Raw genomic sequence first — 27,661 nt, 5'->3', positions numbered from 1 at the left:
CAAGGATTTGGGGCTAGGATAGTTGCTGACTTATATATGCACACACAGAGTGCAGAGGACACTAACAGAGTAAGTGAGATGCTCCTAGTCAGCAGTGAGAGGAAACCTCTCTATCTTAAACTGTTAGAGTTGAAAAAAAATTATGCTAATAACAATTTTGTGGTTTATCTATGGATTAACACAACCATTTTCAACTGGCTTAAAAGCAGTTGCATGATCCAATATTAATAACACTGATTAGCCAAATAATAAAGCAGCATACTTTTGGGACTCAAGGACTAAGTACAAAGCACAACAACTCTACTGGTGTGTGGATTGGGAAAAAAAAGGAAGACCTTGGTGTTCCAGAAAAGTGGATTCTTCTCTTTGCACAAAGCAGAAGACACTAATCAGCCAGAAGGTAAAAAAGATTCGAGGTGCTCTTTTCTAGAAATGCTGAGAACATGGATACAAAACAGCTGCAGATTACATTTTCAATGACATTAGGATGACTTCCCTTTACAGGCACTACAGTAAGGGAATGCATTAACAATCCATATAAATTACAGGTGAGAAGCTAGCTAGGAAGCCAAAGGAGTAGTGTTTTAAATACTGTCTGGAGGATAGCCTAGCCATTTTAAATTTCTTCCTGCCGTGTTCTAAGACAGCACTATTGTACAAGAAGAAATCCAGAAAACCAGGAATTACTGGTTCTTAAGAATGTGTTGTCTGAAAAAGTTCAAGCAGGTTCTCAAAACCAAACCTATGTGTAGTGACTGTACTTTCTGCTTTGGGTTTGCACCTGCATCACTGCTTTATTCCACAATCTTTCAGCCTTAGTATAAAACATCTGTGAGATAACACTGATTGAGCAAGAATGCTTGATTTCTTCCACACATAATATTATTATACTTAGGGACCTTCCATTCCTACATTTTCAGATAAGCTAAGTGTAGTAGTTGTGTTATCACCAAGAAAGCAAACAACAGGTATACACACACACAGAATTTAATGCTCTCCACAGAAACTTCATCTAATATCATCTTATGGCACGTTTCTCTACTGGAAATGGCACTCTATTCACTACATGACCTGTGACAGCAAACACAAGAAATGTCTGGCTTTCAAGATGGAATGCTAAATTGTTTTGTTTAAACAATCACTGTATAAAATACTAATTACAGTGGTACAGCTCCTAGATTTAAATCCTAGATGTAAAACTAATGACTGTTTAATGTACCACCATTTAAAAAAACCCAGCAGCAACAAAAATTTGTCACAACAGAAGTCGTGTCAGTGGAAGACAGAAAATGAGGAAAGAGGAAATCATGATCTACTGGCACTTATCCAGCATCTCTCACACTGGTTACTATGGAACATAGATGAGTAAGACTAAACAGATATGACTGGAAGCTATGCACTGAGTATCAGTTTAACAAAAACCCTGATGTCCTCTGGATGACAAATACTCTGAAACAAAGTTGATGATGGCACAGCTCACCAAATTTATCTATCAAATATGCTGGCCTTTTGAGCTACAGCTACCACCTTCTGCCCATGGCCCAGGAGAGCTGAAGGATGTCAATTATCTCCACCAGAAAACAGGTAACTTAGTATGAGAAATTTTATGTTTCTAGAACATGTCAAGAATTTAAACTTGGCTTCGCCTTTATACTCTGAAATCTTGGGCAATGAAGAGCTCCAGCTTTCACTGTTGAGTCTAGATGTGTAGGACAGTAGAGACAAGGTGGAGGGATGCAGAAAAAAAAGGAGATTCTCTATGAATGCAATGTTCTCAATGGTCTCTGGTTTGGTGCCCATGGTTTGAGGAGAATGCAGAAAACATGACAGTGCACAAAAGAAGAAATAAAGTGATGGGTCATGACAACTAGCAAATAGGGATGTGATGCAGAAAATTACTGATTTCATTCCTACTGCCTCTGTAGAATCAGTCCTCCTATTCTGGTAGCTACTAGCAACCTAGAAATAAATTACATCAAAACTTTGTGTGTTTGAAACACTGCCAAGTGTAACACTCGGGGGAGTTACACCATCTGCTGTCTCCAGCCTTTCTACCTTCTTCGAGATCAAAGGGCTGACATTTACTGAGAACATGACAGTTCTGAGGCTTGTCTTTAAAGAAGTTATAAGGAGCTCAGTGTTCCACATAAAATCTGAGAACTGTTTAAAGGCATAAATAACTGTGGTAAAAACAATGACACCCCTCTACCTCCTTTGTTGTCCAACAAAGTATTTGGGCTGGAGTAAAATGAACCTTTATACTGACTGATGGAAAACAAAAGAAGAAATACATAATTAGGAATGCAAAAGTGGTCATGACAACCTAACATTTGAGGAAACAGAGCCCAATAAGCATGTACTTAACCTGTAAGACCACCATCAGATGTCAATCTTGGTTCTCCAGGACTCTTCACATTTTACTGCTACTTTTGACATATTCCTCAAGTTCTATTTTAAGAACTGACCTTAAAATAATGGTCTTTTGAAGGGTGGAACTCAATTCTCTATGCTATCTCCAACTTTCAATTCTGTTCTTCAAATCTGACTGTCTTTCAATGTACTAAGCAGCCACTATACATTTTCTACCCTAAATTCTGCTAGCAGCCAAGCTTTAAACTGTTGCATGTGCTGACTACACAACCAATTCTCCACACCTCTACAAAGCAACATAAAAAATTAGGTTTGGATGCATGGGGAGGAAGAAAAAAAACAAACCACTAAAATGTAGAAGAAAATGTCTAACTTTTGTGAAAATCAAAAATTAAATTTTACAGTGACTTCTATCTATTTGTCAACATCAGGCTACACTTAAATCAGACGCACAAAATAGTTTGAAATACTTCAGGATTTGTGCTAGATAATCTGATGAAACAGTGATGAATATCCCAGCCCTCTGGTGCACAGCTACAGTAACATCTCCAATTATTTTAGAAAGCATGTGGCATTTCTCCTACTTCTCTCATCCCCATTTAAAAATTATGTGGCTACTAAGGAACATAAACTTAACTATGGAGAGAGTGCATCGCTTCTGCACTGAGAAATAAGCCTGATGCAGGGAGAGAAGGCCTGGGGCAGATAATGTTCTCAACAGTCCTTTATCTCATCAGAGTCCTTATTTCCTCCACTAACCAAAATGTAACAAACTGGTCTCTGCCTAACACTTTGCAATGTGTTCCTCTCCTACTTATGGCCCTCAAGAATACCATCCTCACTACACTGACCTAAAGTGCATCCTTTCCAGTTTGGCAGTGTTGAAGTGCAGAAAAAGAAGAAACAAAAATTCCTTTTTGATACTAACAAAAAGTTCAAAAGGTTTTCATTGATGTATGTACCATCTCACTTCGAATTCTGAATATCTTATTCAAGTTCAAAAAGTTGTAAATGGCAGGTTTTTCTTCTCTTTGTGATGAAAGGGTGTACTCTACTAGATAATAGGGTTATCATCCTAGTGTGCAAAAGGCTGGGGAGTTTTATAATTAAATTGAATTAATAATATATTTCTAAATTACCAACTCAGTCAGAATATAAGAGGCTGCTGTGATGACAGCTTCACAGATGAAGGAAATTAAATAAAGATGCTTTTGTGAAAAAAAGAAATGTAACACTGAATCAGGAAAGAAAATAAAACAGCTAGTGGTATTGGGAGAGAACACCTCAAATACTGCTTTCTTAGATTACTTACTTTCAGAGAAACATTGTTTCAATGTTATTACTTCAGACAACTATTTTACACCCACAGTAGCGCCAAATGTTCTGACTCCATCCCAGTTAGTCCAATTCTCCATCCCACAGTAACTCCCAGCCAGTGCGTGCCCTCCAACTCTCCCCTTTTCACCCCAAATCCCTTGATGTCTTCTACATCACCCAACTATTGTGGCAAAGAGCAGAGGAGGTTATGGCTGGTTCCATGTTCCGTAGGCTGACTAGGATAGTCCTCTGGGCCTCTCTTCTCTCTACATATTCACAGAAGTAATTTAATCAAACTTTTAAGAGCTAAATAATTAGGATTATTTCTCTGCCAAAGAAAATAATTTATATGACTGGCAACATTTATTGCAACAGTCAAGTCTCACAGAAAATTGGACAATATCTGTAAGCCTTATGTAACTGCAATACACTCTTTCCTCTTCTCTCAATCACTGCCAGCAGTAACTGAGAAATACTACAAAAATATTTTGCCCTCTCTAATAAAGTCAACTTTATGCACTTTTTATGTCAGAGATATATCTTCATACTATATAAATAAAATGAAATTCCAAGACAACATGGAGTTCATTTACAGGATTTATACATCATCCTGAGTTGTTTCTCTGCATTCTGCTCCTCCGTATTTCAACCAATTTTAGTCCACAGCATTTCAAACTTTGGCAGTGGAAAAACTTTACCAACTACATATTAGATTAATACAATATTCTTTACTTTCAGCAGAACTGACAAATACCACAACTGCTTCAGTCAAATGCAAAATTCACTGTGGCTAATCCTTTCGTTTGGAATAAAGTTTTAAGGCAAGTGTAAGAACCACCTTACACACTTATCAGGTGGTGGTGAGTACTCCGTGACAACTTTTATTTCCTCCTGGCTAAGAAATATTCTCAGCAAGAACAACAGCTGTGGGATAGGTTGTTTTGTCACTGCTGCTAAAACAGCATCAACTGCTCTTACATCACACTGCCCAGAATAACTAATACAGCTCCAAAGGACTCAAAGAAAGCTGGTGTTTCAACATGGTCCTCAGCCTCAACTCTCACTTCCAAGTTGTTCTCTCCACTCCACAGACACATGTACCATACCCCAATCAATGAGAGGAATCCAGGTATGAAAAAAATAACCCAAATTCTCAACACATTTTGAAATAAGGTGCCAGGGGAAAAATTAAACAACAGTTGCTACTACCTGAAAGGAAACATTACCCAAAGTTCTGTATTTCACCAATGAGCTTTAACAGAAAGATACAGTTTTTAAGAACTGTTTTTTTCAGCACAGTTCAGCTAAGAATTATGTCACCTAACAGTTTTCATCTTTTCTCTTGACCTACTGCACCATGAAGTGGCCTACTACTTTCAAAGCTTTTTAGGAATGAGGATAAACTTCTCTTTTTTTTTTTAAGTCTGGATATTTTGAAGTAAATTCCCCAGGTTTACTATATGAAGACATTAGTGTAACTGTGGTAGTTTGGTGGTTTTGATTTGTAAAATTCAGTTTCACCGTGAGTCCTACTGAAGACTATTTCTGCTCTCTACATTTAGCCTTAGCTGAAAAGATGGATGCTGCCTGCAACATCACAATAAACCCTGTGACTAGATTAGTAGCACCATTACAGAAGATCATAATGACTTTAAACTAGAAAAACATAATAGCTTTGGCTCCTGATTAGAGCCATTCAACTACTAAGTCCTTCATTTTGATTCACGAGCTCAATTTTGACCAAAAAATTATTAAAACTAAAAACTGATCCATCATGAAAGAGTCATATGTATTCTTGAATGTTCTTATTATTTCCAGTGATATTTAACCCACACCTGATGGGCTTAGTGGTAGACAAATTCCAATTAAAGCTCTGGTCTTAAATAAAAAAATAAATTACAAAACCACACAAAACCCCCAAAAAGTAACAAAAAAAGCCAAACAAACAAAAAGCCCACATGGAAAAGTGCACTGTTCTCATACACAACAAAATGTTGATTCAAAACGAGAAGTATTTCACTCTTAATAATGCTTTTTTAAATGCAAACAGGTTTTTGCAATTAGATGGCACCTAAATTCCTAATCACTTTGCACAAGTTAACATTTCTTACTTTCCCCTATGCTGACTTTAAATACATGAAATGCCATACATTATTTCATTAATAGGCTCTGACAGTATTTGCCGCCTCAGACCATTATGTAAGATTAATTATTTTCCTACGTAAATGTGAAAACACTGAGATATCAGCACACTGCCAAAGATCTACAGTAACTGGATGCATATTTTCTTTAAATGCCATCTCACAGCTATTTGCTGTCCACCTGAAGACTTTCCTTGCTCTGTACAATCAAATTATCTAAAAGGTATCAGCTCTGTTCACAACAGTACGAGTGCCACTATTGGATTCTACATTGGATTTTACACAAATTTCTTCTTCTATGGAAGAAGAATGGTTTTAGGTGAAAACATCAGAAGTCTGCTGTAGAATAAAATCTGTTTTGTGTTGTTTCAGTAAGACTGAAAAAAAAGCAGGCTGATGTTCTAGCCATTTCTCTTCCTTATTCTGTTAGAGATTTCTGCGAGCAGTTCTCATCAGCCCTTCCAATCAACCAGGACAAACATTATTAAAAATGCAGCAAAAAAAATGTAACTACTGTTATAGGTCATAATGAAGTGTAACTTGAGCATGGTCCTTCTTTTTAACTTCACATAGAACCTCATTTACCAAAAAAACCCTTACTTATAATGAAGTTTCTAGATCTTAGTGATAGCAGAAAAATTAAAATAAATAAAAAAGCAAACTGTAAAAGCTGTAAAGCAACTTTTGAGTATCAGCCCAACAACACAGGTTTTAGTGCGGGCATTTACAGAGATCTCTATTTACAGAGAACTCTAAGGAGCACTGCTGTTGAGTAAACTGCAGTTATCTTCAAATTCACATGGGCTTATTTTCCTATTAAATGAAACTACCAGAAGACATAAGCTAAAGCAACCTATTTTGATTCAGCTTTTTCATACAAGTCATCTCAAATTGTGAAGCAGAGCTTTCCAAAACCCTCCCTTCCCTCTCCTTTTTCAGCCTTAACATCAAGGGTTTTTTGAAACTAGATTATGAATGTTTCCTTGGTCAGTCCCATGCAGAAAGACTGATGTTTAGTCTGTCTAGAATGACTACCTACCATTCAGTGTGGTCTTATGTTCCTATTTAGAGTTTATAGCTGCTTCAACAAATAATTCCAAAAGCTTCTAATTGTGGGAGGGATACATGCAGGGTTTACAGTTATGCTGACTTTGTATTCAAAATACAGATTAAAAAAAAAAAAAAACCTTTACATTTAGTAAGCTCAGAAACACAAAGATCAGATTTTTAACAAAAATATTTAGACAATAACAGTATTACTGCCAGAAATTAAGGGTTGCAGAAAAGATAGACTGAACTTGAAAAACCTCACTGCTACTACTGACATACAGGCACTACAGTATCAGTATTTCCTACATAATTTTCTTATATCCAGGTTTTCTTTTTAGTCCATCAAACTCCTGCTCAAAGCAAAGGAAATATCTACTGCAGAATGCACTACAGAAAAGTCACTTGCTAATCTACAGCTATCCTTCAAAAAACCTAAGTCAGAGCACTGATTATTCCCTTTACAATTTCCCATCATCTCAGATGTTTGCACAAGGTTTTACATACCTGCAAAACTTGTTCTTCTGAGGATGACACAAATAGATCCATTCATTTTTGGCTTGCAATAGCCAGGAACATTCTGGCTAGAAGTCTCACAAACAACAGCAAGTACTACCTAGGCAAGTCCAGTATCTTCTCTCAGTATTTTTATAATGAATTCAAAACGCACTTCAAGGGTAATAAAGTTCCTGGTATCTTGTGATATCACAAACATATATACTCTTTCCCCCTCCCCTTTCAATAAAAACTAAGAGGTAAGTTGCAGAATGAAAGCTAAAAGATCTCACCCTAAACAAATAATAGTAAATTAGATAAAAAAAAATAACACCTGTAACAGTTTTATTACCTTGTTTCAAAACCAGAATATCTTGAATGACAAACAATGCTTTAAATTGTGGTGAACTGAAGCAAAAGGTTATCTTTATTTAACAAGGATGAGTGAAGTACAGCCTTCAACCTGCTCAATCTGATAGAAAAGCCAGGATTTATATGTAAATATCTGATAAGTCAATATAAAAGGAGGAAGCCTTCAAGTGTTTCTGCTGCTTTGAATGCCAACTTTGAGCTGTGAAGTCTAATCTTTCAGGTGCAAACTGAGTAACTCTATACTATGGGATCTGATGCTGCAGTCATTAAGTCACTTTATGAAAGAAGTATATTTATTGCTCAAATACAGAGAGGTTGTAAGTTTGTTATGAAAATGGGTCAAATTAGCATTATTCTCACTGAATGGGTATAACACAAGGGAACAAAATGCACGGACCATTCGACTTTGCTTTGTTGTGTTTGACATAAGGGCTGCTGTTCTCCACTAGTCTTGCAAATTACTTCTACAAAACTCTACAAGTTTATCTTCTGTCACTAAAAAAAGTGCTTCTGGAAAGTAAGAAACCACATCTGAAAGGTAGGTCAGCAACTTGTAAGAAAGAACACCTAGCAAGCCTACTTCCACTGCAAATAAGATATGCAACCTATGTCTTATTTTAAACATGCCCTCACCTTAACTTCTAACTAAATAAACCTTAAGGAGAAATTTCTATTTCAGTGAGCACTTAATTCTCCCCAGTCACCTTTGGGTTGATAATCCAAACTACTGATCTTACTGAAATTTAGTTTTGGTTTTTACAAAACACAACCCCAGTGTTGGTATTCAGTAAAAGATTTGCACTGTGAAACTCTTAATAAAGCATTTACACTACACAAACCCTCTCAAATGGCAGTTCAAATGGCCAACCTATAAGCAAGGGATTTCAACCAATCTACACAAATATCTAAGCATAGTGGCCTGTTCCTGAATTACATTTCAATTCATGCACAGCAAGCTAGGGAGAGCCAGAACAGAAAGAATATGCCCATTAGAGATCTTTACCCTACATTTCTTTCCTGATGGTGCAGCTACACACATTTCTTTGAAAACCAGTGCAACTTACTTGGAACTGGGCCACTAGAGAAAGAAAGTAATTTCGGCAAAGGCTTTCCCCCCTGTATTATAAAAAGAAAAGATCCATAGTCACGTTCTCCTCAGCCCAAGAATATCTGCCTCGACTCAAAAGACTTCCTTCAGTAGAAGTCATATATTCCCTGAACTGGAAATTCTGCCAAGTCAGCTTCAATTTTTGAAGCTGCTATCTTGAACAAAAATGAATACAATGTTTCACCATGTCAAGAGATCACACAATATGGTCTGTTTGTACCACTATCAGGTACTATTTCCAAGCACGTATCAGATCTTAAAACAGTCTTAGTGGGTTTGGATGAACCTTACTGACCACTTCCTGATACCTTCCAGTTACCAGTTCTGTAATCACTGCACTGTTAACTGCTCAGCTCCAAATCCAGAATAACTTGAGTTACTGCGCTATGCCACATTTATGGAATTGCAGATCACCTTCAATGCTGCAAACTCCACCCCATAACAAAAGGCAATGTAGGGCTCATCCTACAAATCAATCTTCAACCAAAATTCAGTAAAATAATTTAGGTGCTCAGCTGCAAGGTTATGAAAAATGAATTCAAATTACCAGAAGCGGACTTGAAAAATACAACGTATAATGGAATATATTACCCTAAGTACTCTGTCACTGAGGAAAAAAAGCTGACATACTAACATACTAAGTATGAATAAGGGGTTTAAAGAAAAAAAAAAAAAAAAAAAAGCTAGCAAGGAAAGCCCTACACCCTATGATAACATGTTAGGCTATTGTCTAACAGTAGACAATAATACCAACCCAGTTTGGTATTGAAAAAAAAACCTTAAGGATAAGAGGCCTGTTATACTACTGCCAGACCTAAACTGTTTGCTTAATATTTTTTTCTACATTTGAAACCATTATGTGTGAACTGAGCAGGAAAAAAAAGAGTCTTTTAAATCCAGAGCTAAAGTCAAGGCTGACTAACTGCTTGCTGTTTATCTGTAAAATTCCAAGACAAAATTAAAACCTTTAGGAAGATAAATCAAGCTATATGGAGCCAAAAAAGCTCAATCATGAAATAAATGTGCATTGAATATATCATATTCTCTCAACATGCTAATAAACCACAATTAAAACCAGATGTGTGAGTGTAAGAATATGAATACTGCTTACAGATCTGTAGAAATGCAAGATAGCAGCATTAACTGTTTTAATTAAAGGCAAGCTGCTAAATGACAACAGGCTTTCCAGAGTAGCACTTCCCTCACAAAACTTTGAATCTAGTGACAAGATATTCCCAAATTTAAAGTGGTAAACTGATAGAAGTATGCAAGAAACTGTATATCCACTATATGCCAAGTGTAGCAATACCACCTCTTTCCATAAGGTCAAAATGAAGGTGAGATGGTGTCTTGTTATCCCCTACTTACACCTGTTCATGAGTCACATAAGATGTCCAACTATCGAACCTTTTATCTGAAATTTGGTAAGAGACTAATCACTCTATAATCCAGGAGACCGTGGGAGGGAGAAGTAAATGCAAAGAAACATGAGAGAACAATAATTCAAGTACTTCTTTTGTTCATGTCACTTTTAAGGCCATATTAATTCTAGAATACCAGGACAGTCTTATCAAAAGGACATGAGCCAAACTGATACTCAGATCTGGGTATCAATTAATGTACCAAATTCCTTGTTCCTGTATAACATAAAAATCTCATTTTATCCTTCAGTGACACCAAGAGACCAACCACTATTTTTGTTCAAAAACTAGGGGATGAGCAGGGAGATAGGAGGCAGATACAACATGGAGGGAGAGAGGGGAAAAGTCAACCAAAGTAGTAGAAAACAGGAATCATATTAGTCAAAGGCTTCAGAAAAAAAGTGTTCCACAAAAATATTTCTGTAAAAAATTCCACTTTCTCTAATAGACAGAATCCTATCTAGCTAGAAATCCTAGCTGGAGCCACAGTACACTGAACCTTAAACATTTATACTGCTTTAAAACTACCAAAAGTGAAGGGAACAGACTCCTTAGCATGATCCTAAATTTGAGGGGGGCTATAAAGGGGCCTAAGCGCAATTATAAAGCACACCTTCTCTATGTTAGCTAATAAGGTGAAAATTTTTCTATTGTGCTTGGAAAGGAGAAGTCCCACATTCATCACTTCTCATTTCTGATCATGTAAACCCAACAGTGTTAAAAAGCAAAAGGCTGAAAGTCTTGTTTTCACTTTTTCCTTTTGGAAACGGCAGCTTCAATGCAAGCAACCCCCAAGCTTCTGCACTGGGAATTTTGAATTATTTCACTGAAAGAATGTGAGAGTTTTAGGAACAACCATGTGAAAATTTCAGTCTTCAGGAAAAAGAAATGACACTGGATAAATACTTATCCATCTCAGGCATAAACTCAGTAATGCTTGTGAGAATATAGATGAAAATAGCAGAGATTTGGCAGGAGTATTTACAGAATTCTTCCTCTTCAAGTTTTCAAAAACAACAGACAATACAAGATTTTGATTCTTAAATTTATTTTTAGCAGGATGTGTTTACTAATGGATGGTGACATCATTAGAAGATAGGTCCATGTCCACCACCTGCAACAGAAGCTAGACAGACGTTAAAGAAAACAATTTAAGAGTTAAAGATTACACTACTTACCCCAAACATACTTAGGAAAGTCACCTACCAAGCAGTAGAGTTAGCTTTTGATGCAGACATAACACTATTTACTTGTTATCAAAATTTCCTGTCAAGATTTAGCACATACATTACCTTGACTTTGATGGGAATCACGCACTTCTGTTTCAGAAATAACTATTGGAAACTAATTCTTAAAAATTAAGAAAGATGGAATGATAGGTTATGCAAAATTACTTACCAGTAAATTATCTTTAGAAGATAAAAGATCTGCAAATTTAGGTTTAAAGCTTCTATCTAATGCTGAAAGTTACTGATAATTCTTTGGGAATTCCAACTCCAATTGTTAAACAAGGTTAACAGCAGGTAACATTTCTAGATTCAACTAAGAATACATCCACTTGTTCCTTACTATACCTGTTTGGTAAAGTAAGGAATCAGTAAGGTAGGATCTCAGCATTATACTCACAGAATGGTGATAGTAATTCAGGAAGAAATAAAGACTTTCTGCTACAACTGAGAGATCATGTTATACTCAGGAAAGTATCAATAGCCAGAAGTCTAACACAAGAAACAAGCTTGTCTGGAACAAATTAATTTCACAAGAAATAAAACTTGAACAGCAAAACCTAGGGACAGACAGTTTAGGGAAATACATTCTCAAAGAATTACGTGACAGGCTCTCTCCCAATGATATTTCAAATGAGAAGCCAAGAAGCAAGGTTCAATTCGAGCCATGGAATTTCCCAAATCTGTAAGAACAGGGAGTCCTTGCTTCATCTCCATTTCTTAATCACCAAAATCAATGCTGTATGTGCCAAGTCAGCAAGCCCTACAGACAATATCACTAAGACATCCTAATCTTACATTTCAAAACTCCAGCATGTTTATCAGCCTCTACTTCCCAAACAAAAAAGCACTACTGATAGTGAGCATGAAGTCACTTTACTCATCACTAGTTTAGAAACTTCATTTTAAGGTTCTTGTTTTTTGCAATCTCTTGGCTCAAAGGCCTTTATTAGTAACTGGGTTAACACCATCCTGGCTCATAGTTCTGTATTAGGAAAACATATTTATGCCACACTAATTAGCCTAAAAACATTCTTACAGTGTAATTCAACATCCTAGGACTTTACCAGTTTAAAACCAGCTGCTACAGACACTGAGGACTGTCTCCTTCTTTTTAAAGAAAGGCTTCGAACTACACCAAAAATGAAACTCTGCTATATTAGAATTAAATTCTTTAGCAGTCTAAATAATTCAGCCAAGAAACCATGTGAAGGATCATAACAGGCCAGTAATATGCAATTGCTTTCTCTCAGAATTATGAATTCTCTGATCTAGTAATATTGGGAAATTACACTGGTTTGTATTTGTTGAAAACAACTAACAAGGGTGGAATCTGTTCAAAGCTGTGCTACTATTTTTAATTCCTTTTCAACTGAGCTCTCTTGTTTTACAGAACGGTAAATCTGTCTGAAGGACTAAGTCACTGCCTTTTGAGCAACTCACTATCCTGGCAGTCTACCATACCTACACAGGATATAACTGCTGGTAATGAGCTACAAAAACAAGTCAATGCCTCTAGACAACCAGCCCTTCAATGAAATTGTGGGAACTTGTCCTTCAAACCCATTACACAGGCAGAGGGAAGGTAGGGCATGCGATAAAAAGCCTAAGGATTCCTGTTCTTTAATCTTCCAGGTCCCATTATGCAGTTGGATCAGTTGCTACTGAAATCAGCACTACTGTGCATGCCATCTATCTTACATGAAGCTGGTTGACATTCTTCCCACAGGATAAACACAGTAAGGTTGATAGGAAGAACCTTCATCAACTGCTTTTCTGTGAGGCATAGAGGAAAGGAAGTAAGTCAGGAAATAAGAGTAGGCTAGGAATGACACAACTGATCTGAATGATGACTTCAAATACATTATGAACAGCATTTTCCAGAAAAAAAAAAGCACAACAAAATGTGAAGTTATGAAGCTAAGGGTAAAGAAACCAGTAGTGAAAGAAAATGCTCTTACAGGCATATATGATGAAACCTGAAGAGTAATTAATGCTGGGACCATATATGCATATGCTGCAGTTACAGGGCATCATGATTGTTCAGACATCTCCCCTTGCAAAATGATGCAGCTTCAATTCCATTATTGTAATACCCAAGTTAGCACTGGGAAGCCATTGACATGAAATTATGGATATATTCTAAATATGTGGAATGTTCAACAGGAGGTTTTACAGTAGTACATGGTAGGAAAGAAAAACAGATGATTGGTAATAGCAAAGAACAGAGTAATTTAAGGGATCATGTGCTAATAATGAGCTGCTCACTCTGAATCATTCTTTTATTATGATCTGTCTGGTCATGCTGCTGCTAGTGCTGATAACCAGCTGTGTTAGAGGCTGTAGAAGCTCAAAGTACATTTCCCTGGGTTTAATGGATGCCTGAGTCAGATTAAAAAGTGATGCTGAAACCTGGAATTAAATTCTTATCCTTTAGCAAATACATAACTAGGACTTACAACAACGAATAAAAATGACACTACAAAGAATTAAGTTTGTAACACCGAAGACTTTTTATCTGCACTACTGAAACTAAGTCTGTAGGTATAATCAAGACTGAAAAGCAGAAAGAGCTGGCTTAGTAGGTTTAGAATGCTAGAATCAAACAATGTGTTTCTAATGTGCTGGAAGCAAAGACATAACAGTGGCAATAAAATATTTATCTTTGGAGAGAAAAGTTGTTCAGGCTAACTAAAAACATTTGCAAGAACAAGCTTTAGTGAAGAAGAGACTAAAACAAAATTTTACGCACTTCCAGCTTATGTTCTTTCTCTGCAAGGAACTCTTTTTGACATCGGAGAAAGTCTGATAACATTCGAGTTAGCTGTTTTCTATCATCTATTTCAGCTGCCAACCTGCCATTGTAATCCGCCAGCAACATACATGCATCATCTACCATTTTGGAAAGTTGCTCTCCAGATTCCTTATCTAAAAAGCAAGCAGAGAAAAACAGGTAAAGTGTGATTCCATTATGTACCATTATGTTCTTAGCAGAGCATTTTGGTTACCAGGCCCCCAACCCTCACCTGTTATTCTGTCTAACAGGGACACATCCTGGACCTCTATAGGCAAGGAAGCTATTCTCTGGTGAACTGCTGCATCCCCAGAGGCAGCATTTTCTAGTTCTTGTAATGCTCTAATGAGATCTGTGGTCTGAAAAAAGCATGCAAGATTGAGAACTAGTTTAAATAAACAGATCCTAGACAAAACAGAAGAATTTTACAACAAGCTTATGGTACTGATTTGATGGTAATTTTAGTAGCATTTACACCATCACCTTTAGAGTCAAACAAAACAAAACCAAACCTTTAATCTCACCACAATGTTGCAGTGTTTCTAGTTTTAAAGGTCACCTCTCTACAAGAGCTTTTTCATTTAAATTCTTGGTATAGGAATACTTATATCTTTTTCTTCTTGACAGTAGTGATTATTTTACAGTACCTTTCATCTTATTATACATTTTTAAAAATTACTTTTCTTGTTGTTTTGCTTCACTATTGCAAAAGACTGTATCAATGCACTTCTTCTGGAAGTAGGGCTGATGTTCACAGAAGCCCAGATATCTGCTACAGAGAAACATACTAAATTGTGATGACTTGAGGACAATTGTTCTTTGCTATAACAAAAATCCTTTTGAGATAGGGCAATACTGCAACAAAAACCCACAAGAATTAGAAGAGCTGTAACAGTAAAAGGTAGACAAGAACTCTTCAAAGCCATTGTGAGTGAAACTTTGGGAAATATTTTATCAATAAATCCATAACAGTCTTACATTCTAATATATGTGTTACTACTACCCTGAAAACTGAATGAGAATTCAATACATTGTAGAAACTACTGCTGAAATCCTGACATGAACAAAGCTGGACATACAGTTCATACATCTTAGTTTAGTGTCAAATACATAAAGTTACAGCATACCCCACTGAAAGACTATTAAGTTTCAGGTGTAGCCACCCTTGCCCAGAAACAGCTCTTCACTGAAAAACAGAGACCATTCAAAAAAAAAAAAAAAGAGTAACCCAAAAATTCTATATGAAACCATATGTAAGTAGTGAATTTTATAAACTTGCTGTTACCTGAGGAGGATCAGTGGGAGAACTTCGAGGTGAGCAATTATTTTCATCAACTTTGATCTGTTCATATGTGCGCTTCCTCACCTTTCTGTCTCCATCTAAATGAAAACAAACATAGCAGTCAGGGAAGTAATATTTCAAAGAGGAGACAGAACCTTCACACACTCACAAAATACTTACACAAAGCTTGCCTAAGTTGTTCTAATACATCATTTTCATAAACAGACCTTTCTTCCCAGATAGACAGCACTCGGCCAAGGTGTTTCTTACAACTCTCATCAGACTCACTGTTATAAGGAAAAAAGCAAATATCAGCACTAGACAGAAGTACAGCACTGCTTTATAATTATTTTTCACAGAAAGACCTTCACAGATCTTAGCAATACCCAAGCATCAGAAGTCAAATAACCTCAGAAAATAACAAATTCACATATTAAAGAAAGCAAAGACCAGTTCAATGTGCCCTAGCAAGCAGATGGAAAAAAAGAAAAAAAGGCCTACACCCAACTCTTTAGTTTCTTCAACCCAGAAATCTGCAAACACTTAGATTTATGTTGCTTCAACAGCTGTGTATCATTGTGAAGATAATCCTGCATCAAGACTCTAGCTTCCTCATGCAATGACATTAGAGGCTGCTGGGGAAAAACAAATCATGCAACACCCAGTAATGAAAAATGCCAAACTGTTGTAGCACATAAACACAGACAATAAGCAAGTCTTAGGTTCTTCCTTCTTGGAAGGTTAACAGCCTTCCAAGGCAAAAAGGGACTGAATGCTGATGAATTTACTATCAAACTTCATCCAACTGTAGTAAGACTATCCAAGATCACAAGAACACTGAATAAATGAAACTAAAAAGATTTCAAGTACAGAAATAGCACAGGAAGACTAGATGGGCCAGAAGAAATCAACTGATGACTTCTCTAAAAGCCCCTCAAATGCAGCGTGAAGGACACTGCACATACAAGTTTACTGTACCTTGAAACATGCTTAAAAGCCTCCACTATTACTGGAGCAAAGTCTTTTGTAAATTCTGGTCCTTTCCTTTTGCTGTTCTGTATGACATCATTGGCCAAGTACAGGAATGTCAGCTTCCTATTTGGTTTTGCTAATAAAAAAGAAAAAATTAAAATAATTAGAAATTTTATTTCCTTCAACTAATACCTATACATCCAGGCTTATCCTGTATACAAACATCCACTCCCTCACACCCAAGTGTGTTTTTCCAGTTTTCATTACTGCTTACACCATTTCACATTTTCAGTATTTTCATGTGAAAGATTTTAGCCACTTATTGGGTTTTCTCTCCCTTCTGCTCTCTTTGTTCTTCTTCCTTCATAGTATGACATAACTTTCACTTAGTGCTATCGCAAAAAACAAACAGAAAAAATTTCCAGGTATTCCAAAGTGTTCTTCATCCCCAAACTATTTTCAGGTGTTTTCCTGAGCCTTTTATGATTACTGTTTGGCAGCCTTCATGGATTTCTTCCAAGTACTTCAGCTTTCTTCTAAGCCTGCTTAAATTTCTTACACTCATGAATCTTCTGCCTCATCAAAAGATTCATGAGGATTCACAGATCCACAATCATTCATGTGAAGAACCTCCTCCTTTTCAGTCTCAATTTCACTCAGTCTTACATAACCACTCCTCATTCTTACATTTCAGCAAACTGAACAGTCAATCCCCTAGTCAGTGTCCCTGTATCACTGTGATACTCCCCCTCCTCACCTCTGAATTGTTAAAACACTCATGTGCCAGCAGTTGTAATAGCACAAAAATGTTTTCAAAAACCACTTTCAAGCTCCTGTGATGTATCCCTTCTCCAAGCACCTTAAGTAGATCCCTGCCCCCTCTCTCCTAATGTGAAAGCTTCTAATTTGCAAGCTGCTTCTCAAAATCTATTCCATGTTTTCTAAGTGCTCCTACCTGGGTATTTTCATTTATACTTCACCTAATTTTCATTACTCTACAAGTTTACTGGAGCTGAAATTCTTACTGTAACATTTCTACCCTTGGTTATCACCAGAATACCATTACTACCACATAACATCAATATGTACATTCTGATTTTAAAAAGAGGTTTCTCTTGAAAGACAAGTTTTTTCTGCTCTCTCAAGGAAAGCAGCACTGTGGTAATGACAATCCAGGATTTCTTATAATTTATGCAAGCAAATATGATTTTGTTACTTTCTACTCCATCCTCTCAAAAATGCAGTACTACCACCCTCACATATAAAGAGAAAAATTCAATGTTAATATGCTTTCACTCTAGGGAAATGCTTTTGCGAATAAATTTTACACCACAGAAAGACTCCTCTGAAGGATTTTTCCTTGAAGTACTGAATTCTTTCCAGTCTCTTGAACAGACATAACTAACAAGTTGGGAGTTCTGGATTGACTGGGGGAAAAAACTCTCTGTTAAATGTAAAAATGCACTTCGCTTATAGTCAAGGTAAACTAAAAAAGCTTGGAAGTGCTGGACACAAGGTGGACTCAATCAAGTCTGCTCCAAACAGTGAAGTCACCACATGCAAACACACAGGAAATTAATCTATTTGAGTCAAAATCTGGCTAATCTATAATGTAGGTTTTATAAACTTGTGCTGCTCCATTTCCATATTAAAACCTGACTGATGATAAAACAACACATCTCCTATGTTTCACATAAATCAGAGTTCTGACACCTAGCAAATTTTGCATTATTCAAAGAGAATATCAGAAAGCACATGCTGTTTCCTAGGCATGATCAAAAAGTAACTAAAGTTTACCAAAGATGGCCCTGCCCCCTCTCTCAGTTCTTAAATAACTGAGAATTAGGATTCAAAATCTAATGAAGATTAGATTCAAAATCAAATCTATATCCTCTGGAACTTCATGCAGAATAGACCCTTATCCATCCATTTCATCAGAAAAAAAACACCACCATTTTTTAATCCTCAGTGATGTAACCCATTTGTGAGAGACCCTAACTTTCTTCTTTCCAATAAACAGCCAAATCAACTGGGCTGGCAAAGACATCAGATGGATACACAGTGACATGAAGTCAGGTAATGCTGACTCTCAAAAAGCCTAGACTTTATCTATTCACTGTAGTAAAAGATTGATGTATCACATTTGGTAAAAGCATCCTAAACTGCAGAAAGTCACTTTCAGGCTTATTTTCCCGAGTATTACCTTCTCAGCTTCCTACTACAATTTAACATAAACAAAGCTGTGCAGAATGAACAAAAATCCCAGATTTTTGTCCACTACTAAGCTATCTGTGCCTTTGGTTGAAAATTTTAGCGTTCTACCCTTATTATTCACAAGGAAAATTGTGAAGTAAAATTTAATTCCTCTTGCTGCACAAAATTCCAAAGGTAAAAATTATGTACAGTCCTGAGAAGTGCTCCCTCTCCCTTCACAAATCTTCAAGACTTACGTACTGGTCTACTGGCACTCTGCCTTACATGAGACTGAATCACAACATAACCTCTGGCAACATGACCTGAAAACATTCTATTGCTAGCATGACTATAAATTGACTAGTGATGTCTGAAACACAAATTAAATTCAGGACCAAATAGATCTGTTTTGGAAAAAGAACTATGTTAGAACATCACTCTTCAGCAGCAGTGAAACTAACTTTCCAGCCTGGGGCATGGATGAACCTCAGAACATCAAAATGGATCAAACAGACAATTTCTGAAGGCCCTCAACACATGGCAAGGCTAGTAGCAAAAGCACTCTAGCTGTCAAAAGAAAATGAAGAGAGAAAACCTGTAAGAACCTAGGCTGAAGAAGGATCTGAAAGGCACACACTGCCAGAATGTACAGTGTTAGATGTAGCCATCTCTGTACGAAAAGTACCTCTGCAAACACAAAACTGCCAAGAAATCATCTGTGTTGGATTTAGTCATCTCTTCAGAAGTTCTGTGCAGTGTTCACATAACTCCTCTGCTTGTTGCAGCTAAATTCACCATTTAGCCTCTAAAGTAGCTCCCTGAAGCACTGGATTCTGAACTATTTTAGTATGTCAACAGTGCTGGTTGGTATAGGAGCCATATTATGCATATTACTCTTAAAGCATCTTCAATGGGACTACATGGGAATGGCACCTTGCAAATTAAACTGTGCCTGTACCAAAAATGTATCTGACATGTTTAAATGCCAATGAACATTCTTCAGATAATAATGGTATTTCACCAACAATTAGTATACTGAGACATCTGCAGTGGAGACAACATTATCAAGTCTTAGTTTTTGGCAATCCATTCTTCTCAGTAATGCGTTCTAGTTAGCCCTGCCTAGGCATGCCTGGTTCTCTAACAGTTCAGTATTGATGTCTGACATTATCTGCTTTAATCCAGAATACTTAGAGAACTGCTAACACTAATGAGCCACCACTTTAGCACAAGTAATTAGCATTTTACCCTGAAAGGCAATTAATCAGTAATTTTCACTAAGGTTAGCCCTGGCAATCAATGTCAGCACAATCACCTGTATTTGTCTTCTCCAGGTTTACCTCCTGCATTTGAAATTGATCTCCCATGAAGATAGCTAGAAACACACCCATTAGTTTCATGCTGTTTTACACCTAGAGCTAAGACATATTTGCTGTTGTAGATATACTAGAAAAAAATACAGAAAAGCACACAAGAATAAGAGATTTCACTTACATCCAACTACAAGTGTATAGACTTACTGAGCATCTGAAAATGTTACATCAGGCTGTGGCTTTCTACAGGCCAGCTCTGCTGCGTCAACTAACCTTGAAAGAAAATACCACTTAACAAAAGGGTTTGAAACAATAAGCATCCGTATGTTAAAATCTCACAAAAGTTATCAGCCCTAAACATTTCATTAGCATACTTAAGTTCTCTAGTATGGATTCAAATAAAGACTTTGCTAAATTTTTGAATTACTTTAGTCTATAAACATGCAGGAGAGTTTATGAGTGAGTGCCACCCCTCCTCCCAAAATCTCTGGGACACTTTCTCACAGCATGCTTCACACCTTTGCAAGAGGAGCTCATGACATCTCTGTAAATACCTGACAACCTTTCAAGCTTTTTATTACAAGACCAAACATTGTTAAGTCGAGCAGCACTGAAACTTGAGTGCAAGATCACTGATCCTTCACACTGCATTGTGCTAACCTGGGTTTTTACACAAGCTGATTAAGCAGAGCATCTTTGGTAACAGGACTCTAAAAAGCCACTTGAGAGACTGCCACCAGAAAAGACAGTTTAAAGACAACATAATCAATAAAATGCATGTTGTACAACAAGCCCTTAACCTTAAAATTCATTAACCTTCTACTAAGAAAAGGTTAAACTAAGCATTCCACCTTGTGCAGTCACCTGGTGAATTTTACCAAGGTTTGATAATTGCCATGTTTTCTCTTCAAAGAGGGAAATGGGATTGCCCATTGAATGTGTTCAAGGTTTGAGGGTCCAAGTATTTTGACTGGGTTTGGAGACTAGTAACAAAGGGAACACAACACACAGCCACTGCTGGGAATGAGGCCACTAGCATCAAATTACCACAGGAACGCCAGAAAGCTGTTCACAGACCAAGGAAACCATTCCAACATAATTACACTGCAGAAGCTTCCCACTGCACTTAGTGCATCCTGAACTACCTGAACGTATGCAACAAACCAATTCCTTTCATTGCCTTACCTGGCTGGTAAAATGCCAAGATGGATATGAATCAACCCCAACAACAGCTCCAGGACAGAAAAAAGACCCTACACTTAAGTATTCAGAACCAGAATGGTAAAAGACATGCAGGTTTGACACTACACAACCCAAATACAGTTGTTTTATTTAAAAGACTCTTATATTGCCACTCTGCTGCTCCCAACTGCAGATCATTTTGTAAATTATGTACACAGCAAATAAGTTTCCCTAACTAGACTCAACAATACTCATTCATCTTAAGTTTTGCCAGTTTGTTGCTCTCCAAACCTTTTGGCACCGATGCGAAGATTGGTGTGGGCATAACCAGTGAAATCCAAAAACCATAGCTTTGCTTCTTGTAAATAAAAGAAACAAAAATTATTTATTCTCTCACACTGGACAATGGCACTATATCACCACTAAGTAAAATAATTTTACAATCACCAGAAAAGAAAGATTCCTTCCCCTGCAGAAAAAAACTACACTACATGGTACAGAAAATAATTGCTTTAAACCAGCAACTTGTTTTCTGTGATCCACTTCTCATCTGTAAGGCAATATATTGCAACCACTTTTGGCTGTAACTGTGCTCCAGAACAGCTAAGTACTAGAGTAGTTCAGATGTAGTACAACTTTCAAATCTGCTTTAAGTGTTGCTAGGCCTTCTCAATCTACTTACTAAAATCCTCTATCTTCCAAATTTCAGCAGCTGCCACAACAGCCAGTAGCTTCAGAAAAACATATGTCATCAATGCCAACAGCTATACTGGATGAGGACCCAAGCACCAGCATATGTCCCAGAAGCAGAAGCTGTAGACAAACCATAAATAAGCAAAAAAGATGTAGTTTCTTATACCACTGAAAGACTTCAACATCAGGAAAAAGCAACAACAAAAAAAAAAAAGTGCATAATAAACTGGAACAGCAGGTGAATTGGCAGAGTCAAGCACTACAAATACATCTCCTTGTAGCAGCCCCGACATACCTACACAACTGTGGCTCTCCTAAAGGCAATACACAATGGCTCTACTGACCTAGATAAGGTGTGTAGGGAAGACAGTGATCAGTGTGGCACGGGTGGGGTAACAGATGACAGCCTAAACAAGAGGTCAAGTGATTAAGGAGGATGGGGGATGATCACCATCAGTTTCTGTTACTGACTTATCATTGAGATGCTGTGTCAGGCCCAGAAGAAACAGATACCTGAATCTGAAATTAGGTTTAAAGATACAATACAACAGTGTCCTGTGAAGAACCAAGACTTGGACATGATGATCCCTGTGGATCCGTTCCAACTCTGAATATTCTGTGCTTACTAAAATATCACTATGAAATAAATACTTAACAAGGGACAGAGCTGAACCCGGAAAAGCTAAGAGAAAATCAGATGGCAGGAAAAGATTCTTGAGGACAACTAACTGGAACTCAAAATAACAAGTCCCATACTACAAACCTTTAGCAATTTTGGGTTTTCTCATTTTAAAAAGGAGACATTTTAACCAAGTACAGCAAACTGCACATTGAGCCTACTGAACAGGCAGTTACTCTTCACCCTTGAAGGCAGATGCTTTGAATTACAGAACTGAAACTTTTCATTTCAAAAAATGAACTAACATGTAGCAAACCTTTACAGTTGCAGAGCATCCTGAAACCAGGGAGCATGAGATGTATGCAAGGAAACATACCTGACTTGCAAACAACACAAAAATAATTCCCAAGAGATTCCATCTCAGAAGAGCCTATTCAAAGGTGTTCTTCCTAAGGGGTTTCCCAGCAGCCATTCAGTGACTGCAGGCTTATGCAACAAATTTGTATGTTATGTCACTACTCAGTTTAAAAAGAAACTCTGTAAGTCATTCCCTTAATGGATACACAAAACTACCCAGGGTTAATTGGGCCCACCAGTTGCCTCTTCAAAATGACTGAGGTAATCACAAGTTAATTAATTAGTACTACTTAACTACTTAAATACTGAATAAGCTTATAACTCCCAAGTAATTAACTATTTAAGAGTTACATATCATACCTCTGAAATCTAGCTGAAGCAGGATCATTTGCCCCAGTACACGCTTTGCAAGAAAACCTGAGGCATAGTACATGAAGGCATACTGAACTGATGATCCATAGGGATGCCAGAATATGGGACCTGACCACTGCCAATTAATCCAAGTAAAAAGAAAGGAACTAACATTTTATGCTGTCTAAATTATATGCAGATTTGAAAAGCTAATCTTTTCACCTCTACTCCAATGTGGCATAAAGAAAAAGATTATTTTAAATATAAAAGAATCAGAACCAAACATTTAGGAAAGAAAGATCTCTGATCTTAGGACTTGTCTTTATGAAGAGCTAGAGACATGTTCAGAAAGGCTCATGAAAGCTCACCTGACGCAAATGATCTTTTACCAAAACTGAAAGCATCCAGAAAAAACCATAATGTCATTGTACTGTGTTCAACCCAACTAGTTATACAATGTTCTTGAAAAGCAGTAGGCTGGAAGGAAGGTCTGGAGAGGGGGGTGACAATAAAAAAGGGGATACAATTAAAGGAAATAAACTCTAGAAAGGCAAGGTTCAATTTTCAGTTCCAGGACATTACTGGCTAGCAATAACAGCTGACAACGTCAATTATTTTGATATCCATATTCCCCAAACAGAGGTAATTTTCCTCTCAGGTAGAAGAAAAATCATGTTTTTATGGTTTGAATGACAGGCAAGTCAGGAGCCTTAAACTTACTCTAGTTATGGCCTCATTGCCAATATCCTGCTTTGTGGTGTTTTATGCAATCGCTTCACCACAGGACAGTTGTTTTCTCCTCTCATCCTTCCCATGATGTCTGCTTAGATGACTACTTCCACCTTTGGGGATTAGGCAACATCTTACAAATCCGTGCAGCAATTAGCCAGCAGTTAGTATCAGGTAAATGCAAGCTAACATTTATGCAGCTCAGATATTCTAAGAGATGGAAAATTAAAATACATCCTGTATATATTAACTATGGCAGCTTCAAATGAAGCTTCCTATCTTCCAAAATTAAACACTTCACACAGGCCTAAAAGTCTAGAAAGGTCCTTGAAAGCAACTAAGCTACTCCTATCACAGGTAGAGTTTCATATATGCTTTCCACAGACCCTTGAAGGTTGGCATCCAAAGAGAGGTCACAGCAAAATCTTACTCTGAAGCAGCAAAAGCAGGACAACAACTTCACAAACAAAGCAAACCCAATTATAGCAGCTATTCTCACCAAAAGCTCAAAAGAAGGCTGTTATCCTTGCCTCTCAATGCCATGTTCAGATACATAGCCCAGGTTTCAAAGATTTCATTTCTCCAGTAAGTCAACCAGCACAAGAGGAAAATTAAAGTTAAGGACTGCCCATTAATATCACAGATTACTATGAACTAATATTGTGCATGATAATTAGGATGAGCAACCAAAACTAATTGAATAGACACAGAGTTTAAGATACCTTCCTGGTATCATTCAAAACCTTTAACATTCATTTTCCTTGATCAGAAGGCCCAGAAATGTGAAATTTTCAGACACAGGTGGGAGATCCATTCATTTGCTTCTGGAACAAAAAAAGCAAGCCTGCAACTAACACAATGAAAATGTGTTTATGTCCCAAGGTGGAATATTGTCACCAAGTCAGTCTTTCTTCAGTCAATACAAAAAAGAATTTAACTCATGCCTCAAAGTTGAAAAGATAACAAATCACAGAAAAAAATATTTAAAACAAAACCACAGTAGCCATATTACACGGAACTCAGTGGTTCCTTCCTCTTTCATAAGTCCTGTCATGGCTTAGTACTGTTTTTCTGCTCAATCTGAAAGATTGAGACTTCTATTTTTCCCCATTAAAGATCCACATATTAGTGAGGCTCCAAAGGAAGCTACTGTAAAACAGCATCATTTTGTAGATGAAAGCAGAGTTCCAGTAAGTGAGTTTTCTTTTTCTTAAATGAACCAACTTAAGATCAAGTTATTATCCAGTCAGGTCAAATGCCATTTTTCCCTTTCACTCCCTGAACCACCATCTATAGCTGCAAGTTCTTTCCAGTTAAACGGAAAGCCACATTAGCATTTCAGTCTGCACACTGATCACAGCTAAAGAAACTCACGTTTTTATTATGCTAACATTGGTATTAACCATCTGGCAAAACCAGGAAGTAAAAACCACTCTGGATGCATTACACTGTTCTTCCCTCAGTGTATTCCCATCCTCATCTGCCCTTCAAGAATAGTTTCTGGCAAGAAAATCTGAGCAAACATGGAATTCAAATAGTATTACAGCTAACCATCACTACAGACGATGAAAATTAATACGCAAAAAGGCTCTGTCTCGAAAGAGCTCTAATTAATATTAACAACAAAAAGCCCTAAAACCCTGGCTCACCGGATTCCTTCCGGTTTCCCACTTTCCTTTCTCCTTAAAAAACGGGAGATAAAACACAAGGGGCAGCCTCCTCAGAGACATCTCTTTATGTGGAGACGGAAAAACAGGAAAGAAAAGAAAGAAGTGAGAGGAGTGGAAGAAAAAAAAAAGGGAGAAAAAGCATCTGCCAGCCCACGGTCATCGAGAAACGGAGACCCGACGTTTTAAGCTGGCCCCAACAGTTCCGCTCTCCCCCTGCGCTCAGGCCTACCCTCGTTCTCTCCCCGCCCGCTTCCCCGGGCCCGCAGGCCGCGCAGCCCCGCCGCCTTCCCTCCCTCCCTCCCTCCGTCCCCCGGGCAGCCGCACTCCGGAGCGGGGGTCGCTGCCTCCACCTCCTGCCCAGACCCGGGGCCCCGGGGCGCCTCCGGAGGGCCCTGCCCGGCCCCCGGCTCACCTTTGCGCAGCTCCCGCTCCCACACGCTGACGATGAGTGCCGAGTGCTTGCGGTGGTGGATGAGCCACAGGCTCAGCGTTTGCACGCTCTGCTGCGAGTTGCTCAGCTCCGACAGCTTCCGCTCCAGCGCCGCCTCCGAGAACGCCGACATCGCTGCACCGCGTCGGGCCCCGCCGCTCCGTCCCGTCCCGGCCGGGCCGCGCTCAGTCCCCGCCTCTCGGCCCCGACGAGGGAGGAGCCGACAGGCAATTCCCAGCCCTTCCCGCCCCGGCGGCAGCGCCCGGCGCCAACAAAATGGCGGCGGCCGAGGCCCGTGGGGAGCCGCGCGGCCGCGGCCCCGCCCCCTGCCCCGCCTGCCCTCACTTCCGGCCGAGCGGGAGCTCGCGCTGGGGCGGGGCTGCTCGGGAATGGGATCCCTCAGGGTTGTAGTCGCTCACTGGCGGGATCCGTCCGTCTGTGACCTGCCCTGGAAAATAACAGAAAAACGCAAGTGTAAATTTGCCCCCAGAAGGCAAGGCAGGCCTCTCGGTTTCTTTCACCCAGCAGGTTAAGAATAACAGAATCGTTTTGGTTGGAAAGGAGCTCTGGAGATCATCCAGTCCAACCTCCTGCCAAGGCAGGGTCGCCTGGAGCATGTTAGACAGGAAAGTGTCCAGGTGCGTTTGGAATGTCTTCAGAAAAGGAGACTAAATGACTTCCCTGGGCAGCCTGTTCCGGTGCTCTGCCACCCTCACCATAAAGCAGTTCTTCCTCATGTTGTGGTGGAACTTCTTGTGTTTTAGTTTATGGTCAGTGCTCCTTGTCCTGTCACTAGGTGACACCAAAAAGAGTTTGAGACCGTCCTCTTGGTACCTGCTTTTGAGATATTTTTCTGTATTTATGAGATCCTTTCTCAGTCTTCTTTTGTTCAGACTAAACATCCACAGCTGCCTCAATCTCTGCTCATAAGAGAGATGCTCGAGACCCCAAATCATCTTTGTGGCTTCCACTGGACCTGCTGCTCATCTTCCTTGTGCTGAGGAGCCCAGAAGTGGACACAGCACTCCAGCTGTGGCCTCACTAGGGCCAGCTAGAGGGCCATGATCCCCTTCATCCCTCCATCTGCTGGCAGTGCTCTTCCCAATGCACCACAGGATGCCACTGGCCCTCTGATGCCGGCTTATGGTCCACCTGTCACCCACCAAGACTCCCAAGCCCTTCCTGGCAGAGCTGCTCTCCACTGGTACTTGGGATTCTTCCTCCATAGGCACTTACTTACTTATCACACACTTGTGTGTATGGTATTTCCCACCTGCAGGTAGACACATACTCCACAAAGGTGTCTGGCCGCATTTCTAAAAACTGTCTCTTTTATTTTTGATTTCTGGCATTAACAGTATCATGTGATAGAATTCCACTGTTTACTGACAAGATTGTGTGCAAAAATGCTTCATCTTTGTTTTTGCTCCTTAAAGCTTCATTGCATTCTTGCTACTTCTGCTACTTTGGAAATAGTGAATAAAAATTATTGTCTGCTTACCTTTATATTCTTTTCTAGATTTTCTATTGTATCATCTTCAGTCATTTTTCAAGGATTCTCCAAAAGGGAAGGTAATCT

General features: G+C 38.4%; 1 protein-coding gene across 1 annotated transcript in view; it reads right to left on the bottom strand.

Annotated features, from left to right (window-relative positions):
• RPRD1A (regulation of nuclear pre-mRNA domain containing 1A) overlaps nt 1–26,320 on the bottom strand; it is a 43,552-nt gene extending 17,232 nt beyond the window's left edge. The window contains exons 1-6 of the mRNA XM_009100278.4: nt 26,065–26,320; nt 16,552–16,681; nt 15,754–15,860; nt 15,577–15,671; nt 14,524–14,650; nt 14,250–14,425 (exon numbers count right to left, since the gene is read on the bottom strand). Coding sequence (XP_009098526.1) covers nt 14,250–14,425; nt 14,524–14,650; nt 15,577–15,671; nt 15,754–15,860; nt 16,552–16,681; nt 26,065–26,215 — 786 coding nt within the window. The 5' untranslated portion in view covers nt 26,216–26,320. The remainder of the gene's footprint in view (nt 1–14,249; nt 14,426–14,523; nt 14,651–15,576; nt 15,672–15,753; nt 15,861–16,551; nt 16,682–26,064) is intronic.
• Nucleotides 26,321–27,661: the final 1,341 nt, after the last annotated feature.

The sequence above is a fragment of the Serinus canaria genome, chromosome 2, assembly GCF_022539315.1.
Source record: "Serinus canaria isolate serCan28SL12 chromosome 2, serCan2020, whole genome shotgun sequence".
NCBI lineage: Eukaryota > Metazoa > Chordata > Aves > Passeriformes > Fringillidae > Serinus > Serinus canaria.
The sequence above is the reverse complement of the archived record's forward strand: the minus strand, read 5'-3'. Positions and strand labels throughout refer to the sequence as shown.